General features: G+C 43.0%; 1 protein-coding gene across 4 annotated transcripts in view; it reads left to right on the forward strand.

Annotated features, from left to right (window-relative positions):
* The window catches only part of loxl2b (lysyl oxidase-like 2b), a 29,825-nt gene extending 9,141 nt beyond the window's left edge, over positions 1-20,684 (forward strand). For 2 of the 4 annotated variants that reach the window (XM_028414929.1, XM_028414930.1), the window contains exons 4-14: positions 8,619-8,830; positions 11,419-11,635; positions 13,405-13,588; positions 16,156-16,307; positions 16,391-16,558; positions 17,297-17,462; positions 17,556-17,796; positions 17,951-18,066; positions 18,344-18,480; positions 18,558-18,669; positions 18,909-20,684. In XM_028414929.1, coding sequence (XP_028270730.1) covers positions 8,619-8,830; positions 11,419-11,635; positions 13,405-13,588; positions 16,156-16,307; positions 16,391-16,558; positions 17,297-17,462; positions 17,556-17,796; positions 17,951-18,066; positions 18,344-18,480; positions 18,558-18,669; positions 18,909-18,979 — 1,776 coding nt within the window. In that variant the 3' untranslated portion in view covers positions 18,980-20,684. Of the gene's footprint in view, positions 1-8,618; positions 8,831-11,418; positions 11,636-13,404; positions 13,589-16,155; positions 16,308-16,390; positions 16,559-17,296; positions 17,463-17,555; positions 17,797-17,950; positions 18,067-18,343; positions 18,481-18,557; positions 18,670-18,908 lie in introns of those variants that run through there. The other 2 variants (XR_003671285.1, XM_028414931.1) reach the window with 2 other exon arrangements.
* The last annotated feature ends 436 nt before the right edge of the window (positions 20,685-21,120 follow it).

Consider the following 21,120-nt stretch of genomic DNA (forward strand, 5'->3'; position numbering starts at 1 on the left):
GATGCGTCAAAGTGTCCCCCTTTAATGCGATCTTGTGGAACATCTTACTGACTTCCTTTTCAGGGGTTTACAGAGTCAAAAGGTAGAGATTATGATACTCCAGAGAGTGCGCCTGCAGAGGTCTAGACGTCTGGAGTCTCTCTGGGTTAGTGGCCGAAAATCCGACTCAGCTTTTCCATTCAGTAAAAAGAAGTCACATGGGCCCCCGTGCATGTAAAACACAGCTTAGAGACAAGAGCCACACAGCTGGGCCCGGGCCTTATCTGGTGACTTACACCATGCAGGCACGCTCCGGCAGCCATGACAGCATGTCGCTAAAGGGTTTTTGCGGTGTGGGATGATTAGTAGGCTGCATGCAGAGAGAGGCCTTCTCAGGTGATGGTAAGCAGAATACAATGGCACAACCGCAAAGGAAATACCAGAGAGTGAGCTAAGAGCTAAGACGGAGGTGAAACGTTAAACCTTTGCATGCACGTGCCGCTGACCTTTGACATCTGTGCGCAGATTCCTGTCTGCGTGTGTGTGTGTGCTTTGTCTTCTGTTGAAAAAGAGAGGGGTGCTGAATTTTTTTTAGGCATTGCAAGAGGACACAAAACGAACATCTCATTCCATGAATTCGTTCCTTTGTGATCAGCGGTTTACAAGGATTCCAGCCGCTGTATATTTAGCCTCTCGGTCAGCTGGACAGTAAACAACACAGATTGACAGCCAGTGTTCCGTCTTGCGTCTCTGGAACATTTACCACAGCATCTCTCCGGTGTTTATTTATATATTCCTGTCCAGAATTGAGCCAAGTCTGCTTGACTTCAGTTTACGTAGAGGATTTTTGAGGTTTGACCTGCGATCACATGCGTGCACTTCATTCCAGGGTTTATGAAATGTGATGTTTGGCAGGAGCCTTTTTTTAACAAACAGTCATGCAGTCAGATTTCTCAACCTCATTTATTCGAGTCAACACTGGGAAAGGGACTGAAATGGCAGTTGGAAACGTATGAGGGCAACATGCAAAAGAGGAGTATTCTCAGCTGTTTGAATTTTATGGGGAAATGTTAAGTGATGTGGAAACAGACTGCACAAAGGAGCAGCGGTGTAGAAAGTTTCAGGACTCAGTTGTTGGTACAAACCAACTCAGTTATAGTCTGCGTTTGATGTCACACTCATGGAGAACAAGTTAGTCAAGATGTTTAAAATTAGTGCAGATATTATATTATATCTCATGTTCAGTGATGAGCCCACAGATATTTACAAGGCATTTTAGTGTCTTTCGGCTCCTTGTTTTGACCTGCTGTGATTTGGCCTAACTGTCTTTATTTTCTTATTCTTCCGTTATCTTCCTCAGAAACCTCCTTTGATCATCAGGTTTAGTCTTCACAACATATGTTTGGCATCATGTTGTGAAGACCAGACTTTGATAGACTTGATAGGACCACAGTGAATAGGACTTTTAAAGGGCAGTAGATACAAATACATAGTTAGAAATTAGCCTTAAAGCATAACAGATCTTCAAACAGCTACAAAGCAAGATTGATTGTCAAAAGTCAATGCAGGGGTAAAAAGAGATGAATCAAAGAGATGTGACCAAACCCACAAATGAATGAATGGTAATGTTTTTGCTACAGATCTGTTTGCCATGGCCACTAAATAAAGATGGATGAACGTTTTGTGACCTCATTCTAAGGAATTTGAAGTTTGCAATAAGATAAGACAAGATGGAACTTCATTGATGCCCAAAGGGGAATGTTGTCATTAGAGAGTAGCATTTGACAGGATAAGAATGCAAATGTACTAATAGAATTGAAAACAAAATAGCCACCTGCCACCTACAGCCTTTATGTGTAGAACTTAAGGCCTGTGTACATGTTTATTTTTGCTGTAGAATCATTAATTTTAGCACGAAGGTCCGACAATTCGGACTCACTTGATTCAATCAGCCTCTAGTGATGGCTAAGAGAACTGCAGTTTGTGGCACTTCCATATCATTATGAATTCTGAAACCAGTTTGCAGGTCGTGCTTGTTGTGCTGCTCTCCAAAGGCATCAACAATGAACAAAAGTGTGAGGGTTTTCAGTGCAGGAATGAGATCTTAATGATAAGATGCCTAAAGGCCACGCTGCTTTCTCTCTTTTTCTGGCTAATCTTATGTGCTGTAACAGGTAGAATTAAAATCTGACTGTGGGGATTAACAAGAACCAAGGCTCTGCTGTGCTCTTTCTTATAAGGAGATTACAAGCAGCCATGAAGTCACCCCTAGCTGAGTTTACAGCTCCCATTTTCCTGTCTTTAGTCATTTTTTCCCCTGCGTGGGTTTAAGGTCAAATCTTCCACTTTCCTCTGTGTAAACCTCCAACCATGTTGTGGTAGGGCTCCATATATTACCTTGTTGGCCCTTCAGCGTGTTTGTACTACAGATTAATAAATGGCTGCCCTTTGTGTCACAGCCTCAACATGATTTCTTTACTATGCTCACAGAGCTGGTAGATGTTTCTGCAGCTATGTGAAGTCTTCCCGCCAAGGCACCACATTCCCACAGTGCAACGCAGGCGGATGTTTAGCCTCTGGAGATCCTAAAATGAATCTTGACATCAGCGTGGAGAGACTGCATCTCTTTGCTGGGTTGTAGCGTTGTGAGTCCAAACATTCGCTGTCGGAGGCTTTGATTACTCTGTGTTTTTGTTTTTGTTTCAGTCAGAGCAGAGCAGAGCTGTCACGTTTAATGTGCTGCTGTTAAAGAGGCATGCGGTGATCTAATTTGTCTGGCAGTTGTCTCCGCAGCTGTTCCTCTCTTTCCTTCATTGGCACAACATGCAACATGGGTCAAATAAGTGGTGACACAAAAATCTCCTTATTGTCACAAAGTTTAAATAGTGCTTTAAACCAAATATCCACAGATACAGTTAAAAAAACCATCCATCAATTTACCTGCTTCTTCTGGAGACTGTGGTATCTTCATCAGATAAGGCTCTGTTGCTTTTATCGAGGGAATCGTGCACTATCCAGAAACCAGGAACACTCCAGGTCACTGAAAACAGGTTAAGGGTTATACATGTGCAGAACAGACCTGTCCAGGGTGAACCCCGCCTCTCACCCAAAGCTAGCTGGGATAGGCGGCTTGCTCACATTGTAGCAAAAAAAAGAAAGAACGTGACGCTAATGAGTAATTAATAGCAGGCTAACGTGCTAATCAGCGATTATGAACATGATGAATAATAGATGTGCCAAGCATAGGGTCTGCTGAAAATCACAGTTTAGCATAATTTAATTTAGAGTTATTATTATCAGAGTTTATTAGCATGCCAACCAAGCCCCACTCATCAGGAAAACAAAACGTAATGAGGTCAATAATTTTTAGAACATGTATATGTGTGTTTTCTCTTCTCATTTCCATGTTGTTGAAGATTATTGGTCATCCAGGTAATTTCTATTCATTAAAGTGAGGCAAGCTTCAAGCTCTTGAATTCTCATCGCCAAAAAATGGCGTTATTTACCACGTTATAATGTTCCTTTAGCTTTAATGCCATATCAAAGCACTTAATTTCCATTCAATCATTGTCTTTGTAATTATGCTTCATTTCAGTCATGACTCTGTGAAACATCTGCTTCCAGTTTGGTAACAAAGGGGCTCTTTTGATGGATTTTAAAGGAGGAACTGCACACTGCGACGAAGCATTCTTTACATTCTGTAAACATTAGCGGTTAAAATGCATCATCTGGAATCGGCAGCTAGTGGAACATGATCAATGTTTCAATGAAACATTTGGTATTGTTACATATTTTTCTCCCTTTATAAACATGTTGACAACAAAGATAATGACTCCCGGCTAGCTAAGATTCTCAGAGGGAGCTATGCAGCTTAAATCCCACACTGTATGTGAACCCAGTTTCTTGGTATTTTGCAGGGGATGGGATTCTGTTGGCAGAGACCTCATTGGAACCATATGTTCCTGAGCTGTGCACTCTTTATTCCTGCTGGGAAGACGTGGTCCTTACTTCACTGTGGACTTTATGTACCATAGAAAGCAGGGCTATATCTGTGAGGAGTCAGGGTAATATAAGGTAACCCAAACTATTCTTTATAAATTAAAAATGATCTTCCAACACATTACAACCATGTGCTTAATATGGTATTGGATATTTTTTTGTTCCAGCTGCGGTGTCAGCTATCTGTACTTTCAAAGCCAAGGATATGAATGCTCACACTGTACGGGCTGATTTTCTGAAAGTCTGACAGCTCTGAGGCAGATGGTAGAGGTAGATTGTTTGCTGAATGCTAGCGAGGCAGCTAAACAATAGCTGCCATTTCCTGCTTCTCTTTGGATAATGTGCCTTGTCACCATGGCAGAATATTATACAAGGCCCCAGCTTCCCTCAGCACACACAGCAAACAACCTCTGACAAGGCTGAAATCAGACCCACATCTACAATGGTTGTGCAGTCTAAACTCTGAAACTGTCTAAAATTGTTTTTTTAAATTTAAATTTAAATTTGTTTTGCTCTTTTTTATTTAATGCTTTACTGATATTTATCCCCAAAGTGACGTGTAGGGGTAAAATCAGCCACACCCATTCACTCTGAATCCTCTGTGAAATGGGTTTTGGAATTAATCCCCTTCATAGCGCTCCCAATAGAGCACCCAGAGGGAGCACCCAGAGGGAGCACCCAGAGGGAGCACCCAGAGGGATTATATTTTGTGTCACTTTGTAGGCTACTTAACTTGAAATGTATAAAATTATGGACATGGCCGCTTTGAGTGACAGGAGAGCACACTCACATCCCTTCCTGCCTCAAGCTCTGCTTGTGCTCCTGCTCTTTGCCTGTATTTGGTGTAACCAGGAGTGTAGATGACCTGAGATGTCGCCAACATGGCCACATTGCCTCTATAGAAACCAATGTCATTCATGATAAGCCTTTACAATATTAAAGAGATAAGCCCAACAACAACAATTTCACCTTAGGCAGTACGTGATACTTACTGTTTTTGTCTCACAGTCTGAAAAGTATTTGGTTCAGTCTCACCACTATGATGTAGTGAAGCATCAGATGTCAGACAAGGCTATCAGGTGGTGAAGAAAGGAGGTCAGTGGAATCCACAGCAAAGCAAAAAGAGTGAATACTTTACATGTAATATTTCAGCTTCAGTTCTTGCAGCTTTTACCCAAACTAAATGTACTATTAGAAGATTACTTTGTCCGTCCCTGGTAACAGTCTGTCACTGTTTCTAGTTTACACTTGCATGACAGATTCAGGAAGTTAAACATGCTGTGAGAAGGGGATTCAGCAGCTGTTCCAGCAGTTATAATGAAGAGATTTTGTAGCAGACTTTTTTACTATAGTACAAGCTCAATGAGTCCGAGCCGAGTTGCAACAATCTGAGGCCCCCTTTCACCTTTCCCTGTACAGCTCATACCAGTAATGGCTTTTCCATCTGTGCCACTTTTTCCTCTTGGACAAACAAATGAGTGAAAAAAGGGCCCCATTTCCTGGAGTGTTCCTGAAACAAGTTAGAACACATGTTAGAAATCTTGTTCTTTTTTTTTTATTAATTGCAAACACACGTGAGCACCATCTGAACTCTAAACAGGAAATTAATTTCGAGAAATTAAATGGATGGGGAAGTCAGGAAGCAGGAATGTGGACCAAGCAAGAAAGCTGGGGTCTCCCAGTCTTTGTTTAGACATTTGAGCTGTGGTTATGTGTTTCCATCTCAATTTGGGCTGCGTTAACTGGCGCTTTGGCTGTTTTTTTAAGCCTGTCATGTACTGTATATCCAGACATGGTCACCATCACCACATCTACATGTCCTCCATACTCCACAGCAGAATGATTAATGTGGTTATCTTTGAGAGAAAATAGCAGGATGGATGATTTGTAGTTTTCACTTTGGTGGCATCAGCCCTTCTCTGGAGGCTAGATGCCTCCTCAGTCATTATTTGATGTGTGGGGTTTGTTGGCAGTGAATAAGAGGAGTCAAGGGGGACATCTGTTGAGGGACATACCCCCCTATTTAGGGCCAGATGGTTGGTCAAACCTCGTAGCACAAGAATGTTGATTTATGGTGTAGGAAGATGTTTATTTAATCTCCAAAAGAAGTCAGAGAGGAAGGCAGATTCTTCAGACAGCTTCGAGGTATCAGGGGACCACAGGGGGACTCTTACACTGACAAACCACTGGTCTGCAAAAAGATGCACAGATGTGTGTATAATTGGAGTATATGTGATAATGACATCACATATTTGTGGCGTCTAGTGATAAAATCCTGCCATCTTTTGTCTATCTCCACAGCTTCACATAAATATACTGCAATTCAGCTTCTTAGCAATGAATGGCTGTCTGTCAACTGTCTGTCAGCTGTTTGGTGCTGGACACATGGTGTACAGTAATGAGCTCATTTTTCATATATGTTTTTCTTATGTTAATTTAAAATTTTTATTAGAGAACCCATATGTTTTTTTTCTGTAAAACTGTATTCTTTTAGGTTTATGACATATTCTTGAAGGTTATTCAAGTTTTTTCTCATAGATTTGTTATTTTTTTTCTTTAAATGTGAGATTCTTTAAATTTACAGCTTTATGATCTTAAAAATGTCATAATCTCTTGTTTGTTTTTTGTAAATATCTTGCTTTTCTCTGCGGATGTAAGAGAGCATCTATGTTTTTTTACATGTGATACATGTAAAAATACATTTTGGAACCTTTTCTCATAAATGTTGTAGTTCTTTCTCCGTTATTACCTCCATCTCCCAACAGCTGATAATGTTAACATATGGCCCTGAAATTCCAACATAATAATGCACCTTTTTTATCTTCTATATTAAATTACCTTTATTTTATACCTGTGAATTGTGTTTAAATCAAACCACTACCCCTGATGTGTTGCTTTTGGTGGTCAGTGATGTAGACATGAGCTGTCTTGTCCTTCTTTTTACTGCATGTGCACTCACAAAGTGACAGACTTAAACTATGTTTGCTTTTTATAGCCAGAAACAGTTGCAAAGGCAGCTGGTCATGGTGTTTGGCGTTAATAAGGTATTCACTGTAAAATGTTTGAGAAGTCTGGAGAAGATTTACAAGCAGCGCTGCACACGGAGCTGAGCGGCTGTGGTTAGTCGAGGGGCTCTGATTGCTTGTTATGTAATGCAGGAAGTGCAGCTTCTACACAGATGAGATGCATGGACTGCTTACATGGAATCAGATTGCAGAGCTCCATCTTGCAAGAACATAACATATGAAAGACTAATCCATATTCTCTATCTACACTGTAATGTGTTAACCATGTGCTAAAGGGTTTAAGGGGTTGTAAGGCAGGTACGTAGGTAGATATCTTGATTCTTGAAATAATTTTAAAAAGTTGATAAAGTCTCATCTAAGCAACTGGCTGTGTGGAATAACAAAGTACAACTGACAATTAAAACAGTTGTTTAAGTCCAGACCACCACCACTAGAGAACAAAGATGTTTTTTAGAGGTTTTTTGAAGAGCAGTTTGAGGCCTTGTCTTCATCTGATACCTGGTTAATCTACACTGCTCAAAAATCAAGGGAACACTTAAAGAACACAATGTGTGCAAGGAGGAACAAGAGAAGCACTGCCAGAGCCCTGCAACATGACCTCCAGCAGACCAATAATATGCATGTTTCTGCTCAAACTGTCAGAAAAAGACTCCATGAGGGTGGTATGAGGGCCCGACATCGACAATCTTGTGCTTACAGCCCAGCACCATGCAGGGTGATTGGCATTTGCCAGAGAACACCAAGATTGGCAGATTCACCATTGGCACCCTGTGCTCTTCATGGATGAGAGCAGGTTCACACTGAGCACATGTGACAGACATGACAGAGTCTGGAGACGCCGTGGAGAACGTTCTGCTGCCTGCAACATCCTCCAGCAGGACCGGTTTGGTGGTGGGTCAGTAATGGTGTGGGGAGGCATTTCTTTGGCGGGCCTCACAACCCTTCATGTGCTAGCCAGAGGTACCCTGACTGGATTAGGTACCAGGATGAGATCCTTGGACCCATTGTGAGACCATATCCTGGTGCAGTGGGCCCTGGGTTCCTTTTGATGCATGACAATGCTAGGCATCATGCGGCTGAAGTGTGTCAGCAGTTCCTGCATGATGAAGGCATTGATGCTATGTACTGGCCTGCCTGTTCCCCAGACCTGAATCCAATCCAGCACATCTGGGACATCATGTCTCTCCACCAACACCACGTTGCACCACAGACTGTCCAGGAGTTGACTGATGCTTTAATCCAGGTCTGGGAGGAGACCCCTCAGGAGAACATCTGCCGCCTCATCAGGAACATGCCTAGGTGTTGTAGGGAGGTCATACAGGCACGTGGAGGCCACACACACTACTGAGCCTCATTCTGACTTGTCTTGAGGAACTTCCGCTCAATTGTGATTTTCCACTTTAATTTTGAGTATGGTTTCAAATCCAGACCTCCAGGGGTAATAATTTTGAGTTACATTAATCAGTTTTATGTTATTTTGTCCTCAACATATTCCACTATGTAATGAATGAAGATTTTACACTGGAATACTTCATTTATTGAGATCCCAAAGTATTTTTACATCTGTACCTAAAGCTTGTTTCCTGACGTACTTGTTAATTTATTCTCTTACAGAACCTCGATATTCAAGTGGAAGACGTGCGCATACGAGCCATCCTCTCATCGTACCGCAAGCGGATCCCTGTAACAGAGGGCTACGTGGAGGTCAAGGATGGTGGCAAATGGAAGCAGATCTGTAACGAGGAGTGGTCCCAGTTTAACAGCAGAGTCATCTGTGGCATGTTTGGCTTCCCTGGGGAGAGAAAGTACAACGCCAGAGTCTACAAGTGAGTACGTGTGGTCCTCTGTGGTCCTTGTGGGTTCAGATCGGATACTTAGCATAGAAACGTTTGGTATTACAGTGTGGCCACCAGTTAAATGCTGTGACTCAGTAGGTGCTTTGATCCATTTTTCCCTGTTACTTTACCTGGGATTGGTAATTATATGGTGTTGGTGCTTTACATAAATGCAATAATGTCCACCTTGTTGCTTCCAAGTTGGCAACAGCTGTGGAATGTCCTTAAATTTGATACAAATGTTCACTAAAACAAGTGGATCCTACACCTCCCAAGGCAAACTACTCTTTGCTCCTAATCAAAGCAGGGGTTAGCTTCAGATGCTGCAACTACGTTTTCTACAGCACTACTACAGTACATGTAATGACTTCTGTAGGACTTCTGTAGTACTTCTGAAACAGTTCCATTGTACTTCTGTAGGACTTCTGTGGGACTTCTGTGGGACTTCTGTAAGACTTTTGTTGGACTTCTGTAGGAGCTCTGTAGCACTTCTGTAGGAGTTATGTAAAAGTTGTGTAGGACTTCTGTAAGACTTCTGTGGGACTTCTGTAGTACTTCTGTGGGACTTCTGTAGGACTTTCTTACTTCTGTAGGACTTCTGTAGGACCCTCTGAGGGTCTGGATATCCATGAAGGCAGCCTGGCCTTCGAGGACCTCATGTCAGTTCAGTGAAGCTTAATGTTTTACCTGACATGTGAACTATGCTGAGGGATGTCAGGCTCCGTAGTGAAAATGATCCCTCTGTGTGGTGGTTTGAATTTCCAGCCTGAAGCTGACACTCAAAACATGAAACCTGTTAGTCAGTTCTCCAGGGCCCTGGCCTTTAGTTTGCTTGCTAACAATAATTTTCGACTAATTACTTAGTGAGCTTGGTGCTGAAACTAGCATATGCCTCTTTCATTAAATGTCCTCCAACTTTCAAGCTGGAAGATGTAATCCCTCTTGCAGGTCCCTCGGGTCCCTTTGCTCAGACATCCATCATGCCTATGGTAAAACCCTGAAAACCAGGCACCCAAAGCACCGGCACTGGTTCCTCTCCATGTGGAGGATCAGGGTCTTTACTTTGAATCAGGGTCAGGATCAGATTGGCATCAACCTGCAGAGAAATCTCAGCCACTTGCATTCGCGATCTAAGTTTTTTTTGTCGTTACATATTTAATCTAGGGACACATAGAGCGACTGATGAGCTGGATCTTTATGCAGCCACCCTCCGAAGCAACCCATCGTTCTTATTGGGCAGCTTTTGGACATTTTTGTCAAAATCATAAATTAGTATATGCCGTACATCACAGGCTCTGTACGTCCAACATCACTGCATTCCACACAGCTGCTGTAATGTATGAGCTAAAGGCTTAAATCTTGATTACACGAGGAAGCTTGCAGCCACAGGTTAATGGTAGCATACCAATAAAAGTTCCAGCGCTCGAGTTAACCTTGAATTTACTGTCTGCCTGACTGTGCTGGAAGTCTCCACTGCTTTAGGTAACCACAGCAGCTCCTCTAACTTTCCATCTACGTGTCAGACTGCTGCTTCAGCCCCCGTGAAACGTGCAGTGTGGGTGACTCCAGAGAAGAGAGCGGCAACAGTTTCATAATCCTGAGTTTGGCCTCCTGTTTAGCCTCATGTTTCAAGCATCACCTTTAAATTACTTTGATATATGGTCGTGAAGGAATTACTAGCTTTGGATGGTGTCCGCAGCTCCCCCTCACCAGGTTTTTAATGAAAAACATGTCTGTCCTGTGTCATTACACACCTCACACACGGGCCTCATTAAATACATAATATGGGCTCACTATTAAATAGAGAGGAGTAGATCAGCACCACAGCAAGCCTGGAGGAGCGTCATTCACAGGCATGTGGACGACTGAACACACCCAGCTGTAGCAAACTCTTTTCATCTTTGGTAAGAATTCAAGTATTTGCTGCAGTGGATGCCAAATAATGTTTTCATTCAGTTTTTTGTTTTGCCCTCTTTCACCTTCTCTTCCAACTCTTATGTTGAATATCTTACAGCTCTTTTAGATTTAGCATATTAGCTCATTTTGTCTGTCCATAAACAATTATAGAACATAATAGCTTGCTGTATAAATACAGCAACAAGCAGAATACAGGATGATTTAACATGTTTACTTGTGTTCGTCAGGAAAAAAGGTAACATGCTAACAAAGCCCTTCCATGTTATTTGGTCTACAAAGAATCAGAGTTTTACATGAAACTTTATATTTAATTATAAATATTTATTCGGTTTTATGAAATTCAGTTTTTTTGGCCTGCGGAGTAGTACATTGTGATGCCATGAGCAGTGTTTAACAATTTAGTGTATACTGCTAGTGTATTATTTAAAAAGATTCTAATGATTATTCCATTATTAGATTGTGGACAATTTATTGTTTTGTCATTTGTTTTTTCTGAGTGTCTGTGGAATAATTAAACAGGTTGGATTTAACATTGCCAACAGCTCATGATAATTTGTCGTGTTTTTTATATAAATATATTGATTGTTTGAATTCAGATTAATCAAATGACAGTTGGAGAGTCACCCATCATTGATGATGCTTTCCCTTCTGCACATCTCCAGGATGTTCGCCCGCAGGAGGAAGCCCCAATACTGGGACTTCTCTGTCAACTGCACGGGCAACGAAGCCCATCTGTCCAGCTGCAAACTGGGTCAGGCCACATCGCCGAAGTCCAACGGGACCTGTACCGGAGGGTTGCCTGTGGTGGTGAGCTGCGTGCCTGGCAGAGCCTTCGCCCCGACGCCCATGGCGGGATTTAGGAAGGCCTTTCGGCAAGAGGTAAAAAAAAAAAAACACACACACACACATTGTGTTACAGTAAAAACAGTGGGTGGTGTGAACGCAGAGGAATGCTACACGGAGTTGACATAGGAAATAGCTCAGTTGCTGGCTTTGGTGCAGAGGGTGGTGGGATGAAAGATTTTGATTGGATTAGTGACAGTGACATTGAGTGCAGCTGTGTTCTCAGCGAAATGAGTTATCATCCTCTCACAGTTTCATGAGATGACATGATGTAGTGAGAAAAGCAACGCCAGTAACTAATAACTCTTATTCCAACCAAATGCTCCTGCTCAGAGGGACCAGAATAAGAAAAGGTTGATGGCCGTGGCTTTGAAGTGTTCAGCTAACATATGAGGGTGTAACATGTTATTCACATGCTGTATATACATCTGTACAGAAAGTTAATATTTTCTTATTTGTGCTATTGGCCACACAAAGTCTGTAAAAATGGAACTGCATTCCGTATTCAAAGAACTGCTCCACGCTGTCACAAGTTTATGTGCATTTGGTTCCATTGTGAAGTTCTCTGGCTTGTTCCACGTGCAGTTGAGCACGTCCCCGGGCCTTCAACACAGCCATCAGCGCTGACTCGAAGGAATTTTATCCTGAAACCAGATGTTTAGGGCTGCACCTCCTGTCGGATCAAGGCAGATATTTCTCATACTCAAACATTATCTTGTTACAAAGGCTTTGATTAAACCGATGTGAAATGAAGATAAGAGCTTTATTTACACTGAAACACTGATGGAGCAGGCCTCCAGGTCAAAGCCAAAAGTGAAAAACAACTTTATTGGTCCCCAAAGGGGCCATTCTGTTCAAGCAGTCACCTAACATTAGCAACAACAACAAGGAGCATACAGCAGGACAGGAGTAAATATGTTAGAGACCAGCACATAGCCAGGACCACAGAGGACCTCTGGCCACATTGTTGGCAGAGTAACACGATTAAGTGACAGAGAATAAAAAAAACAGGGCATACATAGATGCATAGCACATAAGTTACATAAACACAAGTGCAGTTTTTTACTCCAGCATGGCTGCCATTGTCCATGTTTAGGAGCTTGGTAGCAGATGGGATGAAGGAGTTAGCATTACCTGTTTGTCTTTCGGATAGGTGCGGCCTGATGGCATCACCGTGAACTCAGAGGACAGGATGTGCCCATTTTGAGAGCGGGTTGTTGGCGGTTCTACCTCAGCTCCTCCCTAATCATTGTTGTGTCTTTACCCACATTGCCTCCAGTGCACCACTAGTGTATGAATGTGTATGAATGAATCGGCGGTGGTCAGAGAGGCCGTTGGCGCACCTTGGCAGCCATGTCTCTGTGGGGGAGCTGCCTGTGGCTACATGTACCACTGCCACTGTGGTGTGGTGTGAATGAATAATGCATCTCAATGTAAAGTGCTTTGAGTGCCCAGCAGTAAAGCACTATATAAGACCAATGCATCATTATTATTATAGATGTATTCCTTCTCGACGTGATAGTCTTCATGCTGTACAATGCTGTGTATTCCAGCGCCCACACATTAAGATTAAACCTAATGTGTTTACTTGTAGAAATGAAACACTTCCACTTTGTCTAAACAGTTAACAGGAGAACTGCATTTATAGCGTGTTCCATAAACACGAAGCCACCCACTCTGCTGCCTCAGCTCTCTCCTCAAGCCGAAGGAAAAGTCTCTGCTGAGTCGTCTATTTTTAAGAAATATGTGGTTTGAGATTTTTCTTGATTCTTACTCTGACTTGCTTCTGTGTCTTTTTTTTATAGCAACCGCTGGTCCGTCTGCGCGGTGGGGCCATCGTGGGCGAGGGCCGCGTGGAGGTGTTGAAAAACGGAGAGTGGGGCACCATTTGCGATGACAACTGGAACCTGCTGTCCGCCACGGTGGTGTGCAGAGAGCTGGGTTTTGGTACGGCCATCGAGGCGTTGTCCGGAGGTCGCCTTGGCCAAGGTAATGCTGGATTTCTGTTTTATTTTTAGCTGTGATGTGACCAGGAGAGATATGACATGCGAGCTGCATCTGCAGAGACTAATTACAAAGAACATTGTCCGTGTATACTTCCTGCATGGCACACAGAATAGAAGGTTATGCAGAGCAAAAATCACATGTGGTAAACATTTCAGACAGTAATTCTAGCCTTTAAGAGTTCCTCCTCATATCATCCTCGTAGGCTTCGGGTATCATGAACTCACAGACCTGGTACAGATTGCCACTTAGACCTTGTCCACACAGACGGTGTTATTATATATGAGTATTTTGGCCTTTATTTCCACATGGAAACACTGATTCATGTGAGCCAAAAATAATTCTACAAAATAAACACACTGTTGACCTTTCACCTTTGAGGAACAGGTTCATAAATGCTGACTGAAGCGCAATCTGACGAATCTTCGCAAACAAGTCTCATAGTGATCCACCAAACCATAAATATTTTTTCTACATGTTAATTATTATATGTTCTTTGTATGCACCAATCACTAATAATCAGTAATGTGAACCCCCTTCACTTACACTGCAATAAACACGATTCTGATTCTGACTTTTATATATATATATATGATTAAACACTGGCCGCAATGAATTACAGTTGTTAGTTTTAATCCAAATGTATCCCCAGGGATTTTTTTTTGTGCATTACAATGTTTCTCAGGTTTTGCCAGGTTTAGCCCCATATGTGTTTATTGTACAATTGTATATTACAAATGTAAATTGTAGAGATGCAACTGGGTCATTAAAATGACTACAAATGTTATTTTTTTTTTTTTTTTTCTTTGGCGGCCCTCAGTCCGATTGGGTTCATAAATTGGCCCTCAGCTATCAAAACGTTTGAGAACCCATGATATAGAGGGTCTGTGCCACCCCCAACAAAGTACTGCCCTGGAAGGCTACCCATACCATAAACCCACCAGGGAGTGAAAGATTGAATCTAAAGCACAATACTAGATCCATAAATTCTCATGGACTACATCGTGAGCTAATCATCATCTCATTTCTCATCTCATATCATGTCAGCTAGCAATTTCAAACAGCCCGCCCACTCTTTGATATTTTGATTGACGGCTTGTTTAATTCAGTTTAGCACTCATGACTCTTAGTTCACACTGGAGTTAGTCAATCCAGTTTAGAGTAGGATTGTATCCAGATAGTCTTTAAACTGGATACGCTCAGACCTATTTTCAAATCTGATCGCACACGCGTGTCCGCATTCAATCCAGCTTAACCCGGCTTGTTTGTTGCCCTCCTAACCGCTAGGTGGCGCCTCATAATATACAGAGTCCATTCAAGCATGCGTGCATGCATTTTTTTGTCCCGTGTTGCTTGTACCTTTATTTTTCCCGGTGTTCAAAAGGCAGTTTATTCCTTATCTAAGATCTTCCCTATCTAAAATAAACTCAGGGCAAAGCTGTCGTAGTTCGGCATTTGTTTACAGACGGCTTTTGTACGCGACCCGGACACTGTCCCCGTGAACCGGAAGTATCACCGGAAGTCGTTAGTCGTTAGCAGGATGTTCAGACCTGAGCCACATTTGAGCCAATCTGGCTAGATCCACTTCCGAGAGGTTGATCGAGATCTATACGGATATATCTGGATTCACGTTGTTCAGACTCAGAAATCATATATCTGGATATGGCCCGAATCCCACTCTAGCTGGATTGATTTCCCCAGTGTGAACGGGGTCTTAGCTGCAAAAGCAGAGACCTGTTTTGGAAACTGTTGAAACACAATATGTGTGAAACGGTGGCTCTGATTAGGAAAAATCCCCCGGAAGCGACCCTATTGTGTTTTCCAGGCCCTACCTTTTATCTAGTCATTGGTTCTCAACCTCTGAAAGTAAACATTACATTACTGCTAAATTGTCTGGCCCTTTTGTAGTACAGTGCAGTAAACTCTTTTTTTTTGCTGTGTGGAAGTCTTTAATGAGTTTCAGTACAGTTTAAATATAGTATGATATCTAACAGAACATTGATCTTTGCTGCTTTAATGCTAACGGAAGTAGCTATCATGCTACCTCGATGACAAAACCCGTCTTTGTGACCATATACTTATTGCTTGCAGAATGATAAAGTTGGGAGACCTGCTTCTAAACACAGCAGTGATCTATCACTGTCAGCTGAATGCTGCAGGGTAGGACTGTTTTAAAGCCATAGCTCAGCTGTTATCAGAGGATACTGCATAAAAAAAGCAGGTGTTCCTATACGGCCTGTATTACACGTGCCTGTTTATGAAAGAGGTAAATGGTTTTTCCGCTCGTACATCGCAGAACATTCCTGTCATGTGAGACACGGGAAAATGTTGGAACTGAGGGGAATATTGCTTTTCCACATTGATTTTCCATCAGGATTCCATAGCTGTTAATGAAAAACAAAAGTCACATGGAAATAATAATAATAATAATAATAATAAAGACCAGACCAGACTTCAACATGCATGTTATAACACAGCTCTGTAAACCTCCATGTCAGCCACGACACACACACACAAATCTCTCAGCCTCGTCGTGTGTGTGTGTTTTCCAGGTATGGGCCCCGTGCACATGAACGAGGTTCAGTGCTCCGGATTTGAAAAATCCATAACCGAGTGCTTCTTCAACAAGGAGGCCCTCGGCTGCAGCCATGAGGAGGACGCGGCCGTCAGGTGTAATGTCCCAGCTATGGGCTTCCAGGAGAGGGTCAGTCTTTGTTCTGCACACAAGAACATATACACTTCGTCATATTTCATGTGCACTAAATTATCTTTTTTTTATTCCCATAGCTGCGTCTGAGCGGAGGTCGGAACCCGTATGAGGGCCGTGTGGAGGTGCTCGTGGAAAGAAACGGTTCCCTGGTGTGGGGGACGGTGTGCAGCGAGGGCTGGGGGACCATGGAGGCCATGGTGGTCTGCAGACAGCTGGGCCTGGGCTTTGCCAGCAACGCTTTCCAGGTACAAGTGACTGCAGACAGCACACAGATGTGTGATGATTACACACCGGCCTGGTTTTCTGTCCATTAATGCTTACGTTACACCGTGCTTTGCAGAAGGACCTCATAAGGATGGAAAGTTAGTTTGTCCCTAGAAAATGTTCTAAAGCATACAAATACAGTGCTTTAGTGGTTTTCTTGGCACAGCACAGACAGAACATGAATTCCTTCAGGCCAACCATAGACGTCTGGACATTGAGACACATTTTTTTTTGGACTGCAGAAAAAACAATAAAACGGAGCATCTGTTGCGGGCGGACTGAAGAAGTCCGTCTTTGACTGTGGAACCAGCAGACAGGAAGTTCATGTGAAAGCAGGACGTATCTATTCTCTCTGCTGTCTGTTATCCCTCCCTTAGCAAGTACTCAAACAAACTAACAGTTTTTGGACAGTATTTGGAGTCTTCCAAAAGCCTGGCAGCTAATAATCAGAGCAATAATTAAGATATAATGGCCCTTTAACTATTGGCAGACACCTCCATGCATCCATCTGTCCTGTGTCTCTCAGTGTAAGCGGTTGCTAAGGGTGACAAACAGCCCTCTGCTAACTGCTGGCATGTGTGAGACATTAAGAAAAAGATCCCTGAGTGTGAGGCTCAAAGAGTATACACTGTCTTCATCTGCCATCTTTATGACACTAGAGGTGCATGGTTTCAGCCTCATGTCAGCTCTAAACTACTCCTCCTGTCCCTCCCCTGCAGGAGACGTGGTATTGGCCGGGCGCGGTGGGCGCAGACGCTGTGGCGATGAGTGGCGTCCGCTGCTCGGGTACCGAGATGTCTCTGTCCCACTGCCTCCACCATGGAGACCACCTCAACTGCCCCAGAGGAGGGGGACGCCACTCTGCCGGAGTCTCCTGCTCTGAGAGTAAGATGCTGTTCTTCACACTGCTGTTTGCTGCTGTTTGCTGTTTTGTCTCCGTCTGGACCTTTTGCGCTTTGTTTTCCTGACACCCTCCAGCGGCTCCTGACCTGGTGCTGAACCCTCAGGTGGTGGAACAGACCACCTACATGGAAGACCGGCCCATGTTCATGCTGCAGTGCGCGTACGAGGAGAACTGTCTGTCCTCCACCTCCAGCCAGGTGCCGGCCAACACGTACCGCCGCCTGCTGCGCTTCTCCTCCCAGATCCACAACAACGGACACTCCGACTTCAGGCCCAAAGCCAGCAGGGAGTCCTGGGTGTGGCACGACTGTCACAGGTCAGCGTGTGGTCATAGCAGATATGATCATTTAGCAGTTCTTTTTCTGGTCATGAGAGCCTTTTCTCGAAAACCATCTAATAATATGTTGAAAACTCTGAACTGAAAAAGAGCCAGAGCATAGAATAAAGTGCACGTCTGTCTGTGCTTGTAGGCATTATCACAGCATGGAGGTGTTCACGCTGTATGACCTGTTCAGCCTCAATGGAACCAAAGTGGCAGAAGGACACAAAGCCAGTTTCTGTCTGGAGGACTCGGAGTGTGATGAAGGTAAGAACCGTTTCAGACATACAGTCAGTGAGTACCTGGCTGGTGAACACAGTGAAGCATTTACAGCTAAAATGCTGCATATGCACCACAGAGTGACCAAAACAGAGCCTAAAGGAGAGTTCAGACTAGTAGTGGCCGAAAACATCATGACCAATAAATGCTATAGCATAGTGCTAGCAGCTAATGTCCCAAAAACGTGTATAGTACACAGTGTTTTCTGCTTGTTCTGCTGCCCCCTAGTGGCCAAAATGTAACATATCCAGATCTTACATTTCAGGCATTGAGAAGAGGTACGAGTGCGCTAACTTCGGAGAGCAGGGCATCACCGTGGGCTGCTGGGATACCTACAGGCACGACATCGACTGCCAGTGGGTGGACATCACCGACGTCAAACCCGGGGATTACATTTTCCAGGTAATGTCTCTCATGCCTCTTTATACAGATAATTTATGCAGCTCACGTTAACATCCATGTTCTCCTTCTGCTTACAGATTGTAATTAATCCAAACTACGAAGTGCCAGAGTCAGACTACACCAACAACATTGTGAAATGTAGATGTCGATATGATGGCCATCGCGTCTGGATGTACAGCTGCCATAATGGTAATGTTGCATAGCACAAGATACATCGCATGATATCAGTATTTATGGGTAAACTGTACGCGTGATCCAAGTACTTGAATAATCGCAAAAATAATCGGCGAGTATCAAAATACTTGTTTGTTGCAGCCCTGCTTCCCTTTGTAAACTGCATAGATACTTTCAGTAGTAGGTTAGTTAAATACACAACCAGAGATCTCCTCTAAGTGTGTAACTGTGTGTGTCCCCCGCTGCACTGCCAGGTGGTTCATTAAGTGCTGAAACAGAACAGACGTTCCCTGGCCTCCTCAACAACCAGGTGACCCACAGGTAAAGACCGAGCACGGCAGCAGAGTAGACTGGCCTTTCACCTCCAGCAAGAAGACCCGCCAACCACTTACATCTATGCTGGATTCCTCATGCCAGCCCTGCCTTCATCCAACTATCTTTTTTTTTTTTTTTATCCTGCCTCTCCTTCATGAGGCAGCAGCCCTCTTTACCCTCCTAGGAATATTTGATCCTCCTCCGAACAGCGGCAGCTTCCAACCTTCCAACTTAAGACGAACAGAAGGGTGAAGCTTCGTATGCCCTGTGAATGCAAGGCCTTTGGTTTTTTTTGACGTTATATTTCACAGGGTGCAACATGGGTGTCATCAAGAGTTCTTGGAAATGGCAGCATTGTCCCTGGAGAGCTTTGGATGCCAGGTCACCTGAGACCGAGATGAATCATCAGTAAGAGCAGAAATACAAACCACTTTCCCAGCAGTGTCATAACGTGATTGTAAGGATGCACATTCAGATACTATACAATAAGGCTGAAGCAAACATTTCTATAGCATGTACAGCCTTCACTGAGGTCACACACTAGTCCTAATTTGCCGGGTTCAGACTCATTTTACTATGCTGATGTACCGAAGTGCCTGAAGTACTTTTAGGTTTTTTTTAATAACTTTAAAGTTTTTTCCCCTGATCTGTCCTGCAAACCGAATGGAATCATCACATTTCAAAGAAGATTTGCACTACAGCAGCCCTTCAATCTCATTGAAGACATAAATACATATTACTCTTTATAATATGCAGCAATATGTGGATCTGAAGCTAACGTGGGACCTCATGTTTCTATTCCTATTTCTTTCAACTTTTAGAATTTGTTTCGTTTGCTGCCCTCCAGTGGATACACTTTTCACTGCAGTACACTCCGACATCACTGTTGGCTTTTTAGCTTCTGACTACAGCCACCTCAGTTTGTTACTATTTAAATGTACTTTTAATCCATTTTTTTTGTAATTTTAAACATCATCAAGTTCCCCAACCACTAAATGAGATGAATAAAATGTTAGCCAGTTTGATGCTAAGTGGATAAAAGTGGTTTTTGTAATGCTGAATCCTCCTTTAACCTCCTCTGGTAAGGCCTACAGGGGGCTACGAATGTGACGTCATCCTACTGTTAGCAATCAGAGTGGTTTAACCTTTTAGCAAGCTTATTAGCTCAGAGAGCGTTTGTGACAGGCTGATGCTAACCCAGCTGTGAACACTGTTCTGACACTACATGAAACAAAACATACTTTGTTTGTTTGTTTTCTGACACACTTTGTAAACACAGACCTTAGCTTAGCTTAGCACAAGGAGCTACCAGCCATTAGGTTGGCTGGGTTTAGAGCTAATCAGCTAGCTAGCAGTAGCACTACATTTGTGACGTTTGTCCCTTACTGAAGCATTTCTCTTTAGGTGGCACAGGAGACTAAAATGCTGTTAAATAAAGGAACATTTCAGCCATTTTTTCCATTGCTTAAATCAAAAAAAGAACACACTATTAACATGCTTTTTAGGTTTTTACAGGTGTATTCTGTATTTTATTTGATTTTGTACAATGTGTATGAATCTTGTTCTTTTTGTAATGGTGCTATCAAACTGGTCCTCTGTTTTCTGAGGGTACCGTACGTATTGAACAGCTACATTATGTATACTAACAGTATACTTGAACTGAGCGGTGGAGACGTCGTGCTTTGTGTGTTAAACTATAATAAAGGTCTGATTTAAGGAGCAACTACATTTTTGCAATTCTTCTGACTGAGTTTCCATTCAGCCACTGAGAGCTTGTTATACCAGTTATCTACACGCCCCACTGAGAGGAAGAGGTGCGCTTCACCTAGGCGTCTTGTAATTGGACCTATGTGCATGATTTAGCTGCACGCTTACCTTCCTCTAAGTTTTGGGTGAAGTGGTTTTCTGGCACCATCATTTGACAGTCACGGATGATGTGGATTTACTGATGTGTGCGGCTTAATGTCTTTTTATTTATTTCATAAGAAAATGTTGATTTTTTTAATGGAAGTCACTTGGATCCAGAGGCTTTTTTTAGAGCCAGCCCCCTGCTGGCCGACAGCAGTATTGCAATTTAAACCACCTCCTGCACTGGCCTCATTTTTTTCAGCCTCCATAGCTTGGTGTACATTCACACTCCTGCCAAGTCTG

Source organism: Parambassis ranga, chromosome 9, assembly GCF_900634625.1.
Source record: "Parambassis ranga chromosome 9, fParRan2.1, whole genome shotgun sequence".
NCBI classification, from domain to species: Eukaryota; Metazoa; Chordata; class Actinopteri; family Ambassidae; genus Parambassis; species Parambassis ranga.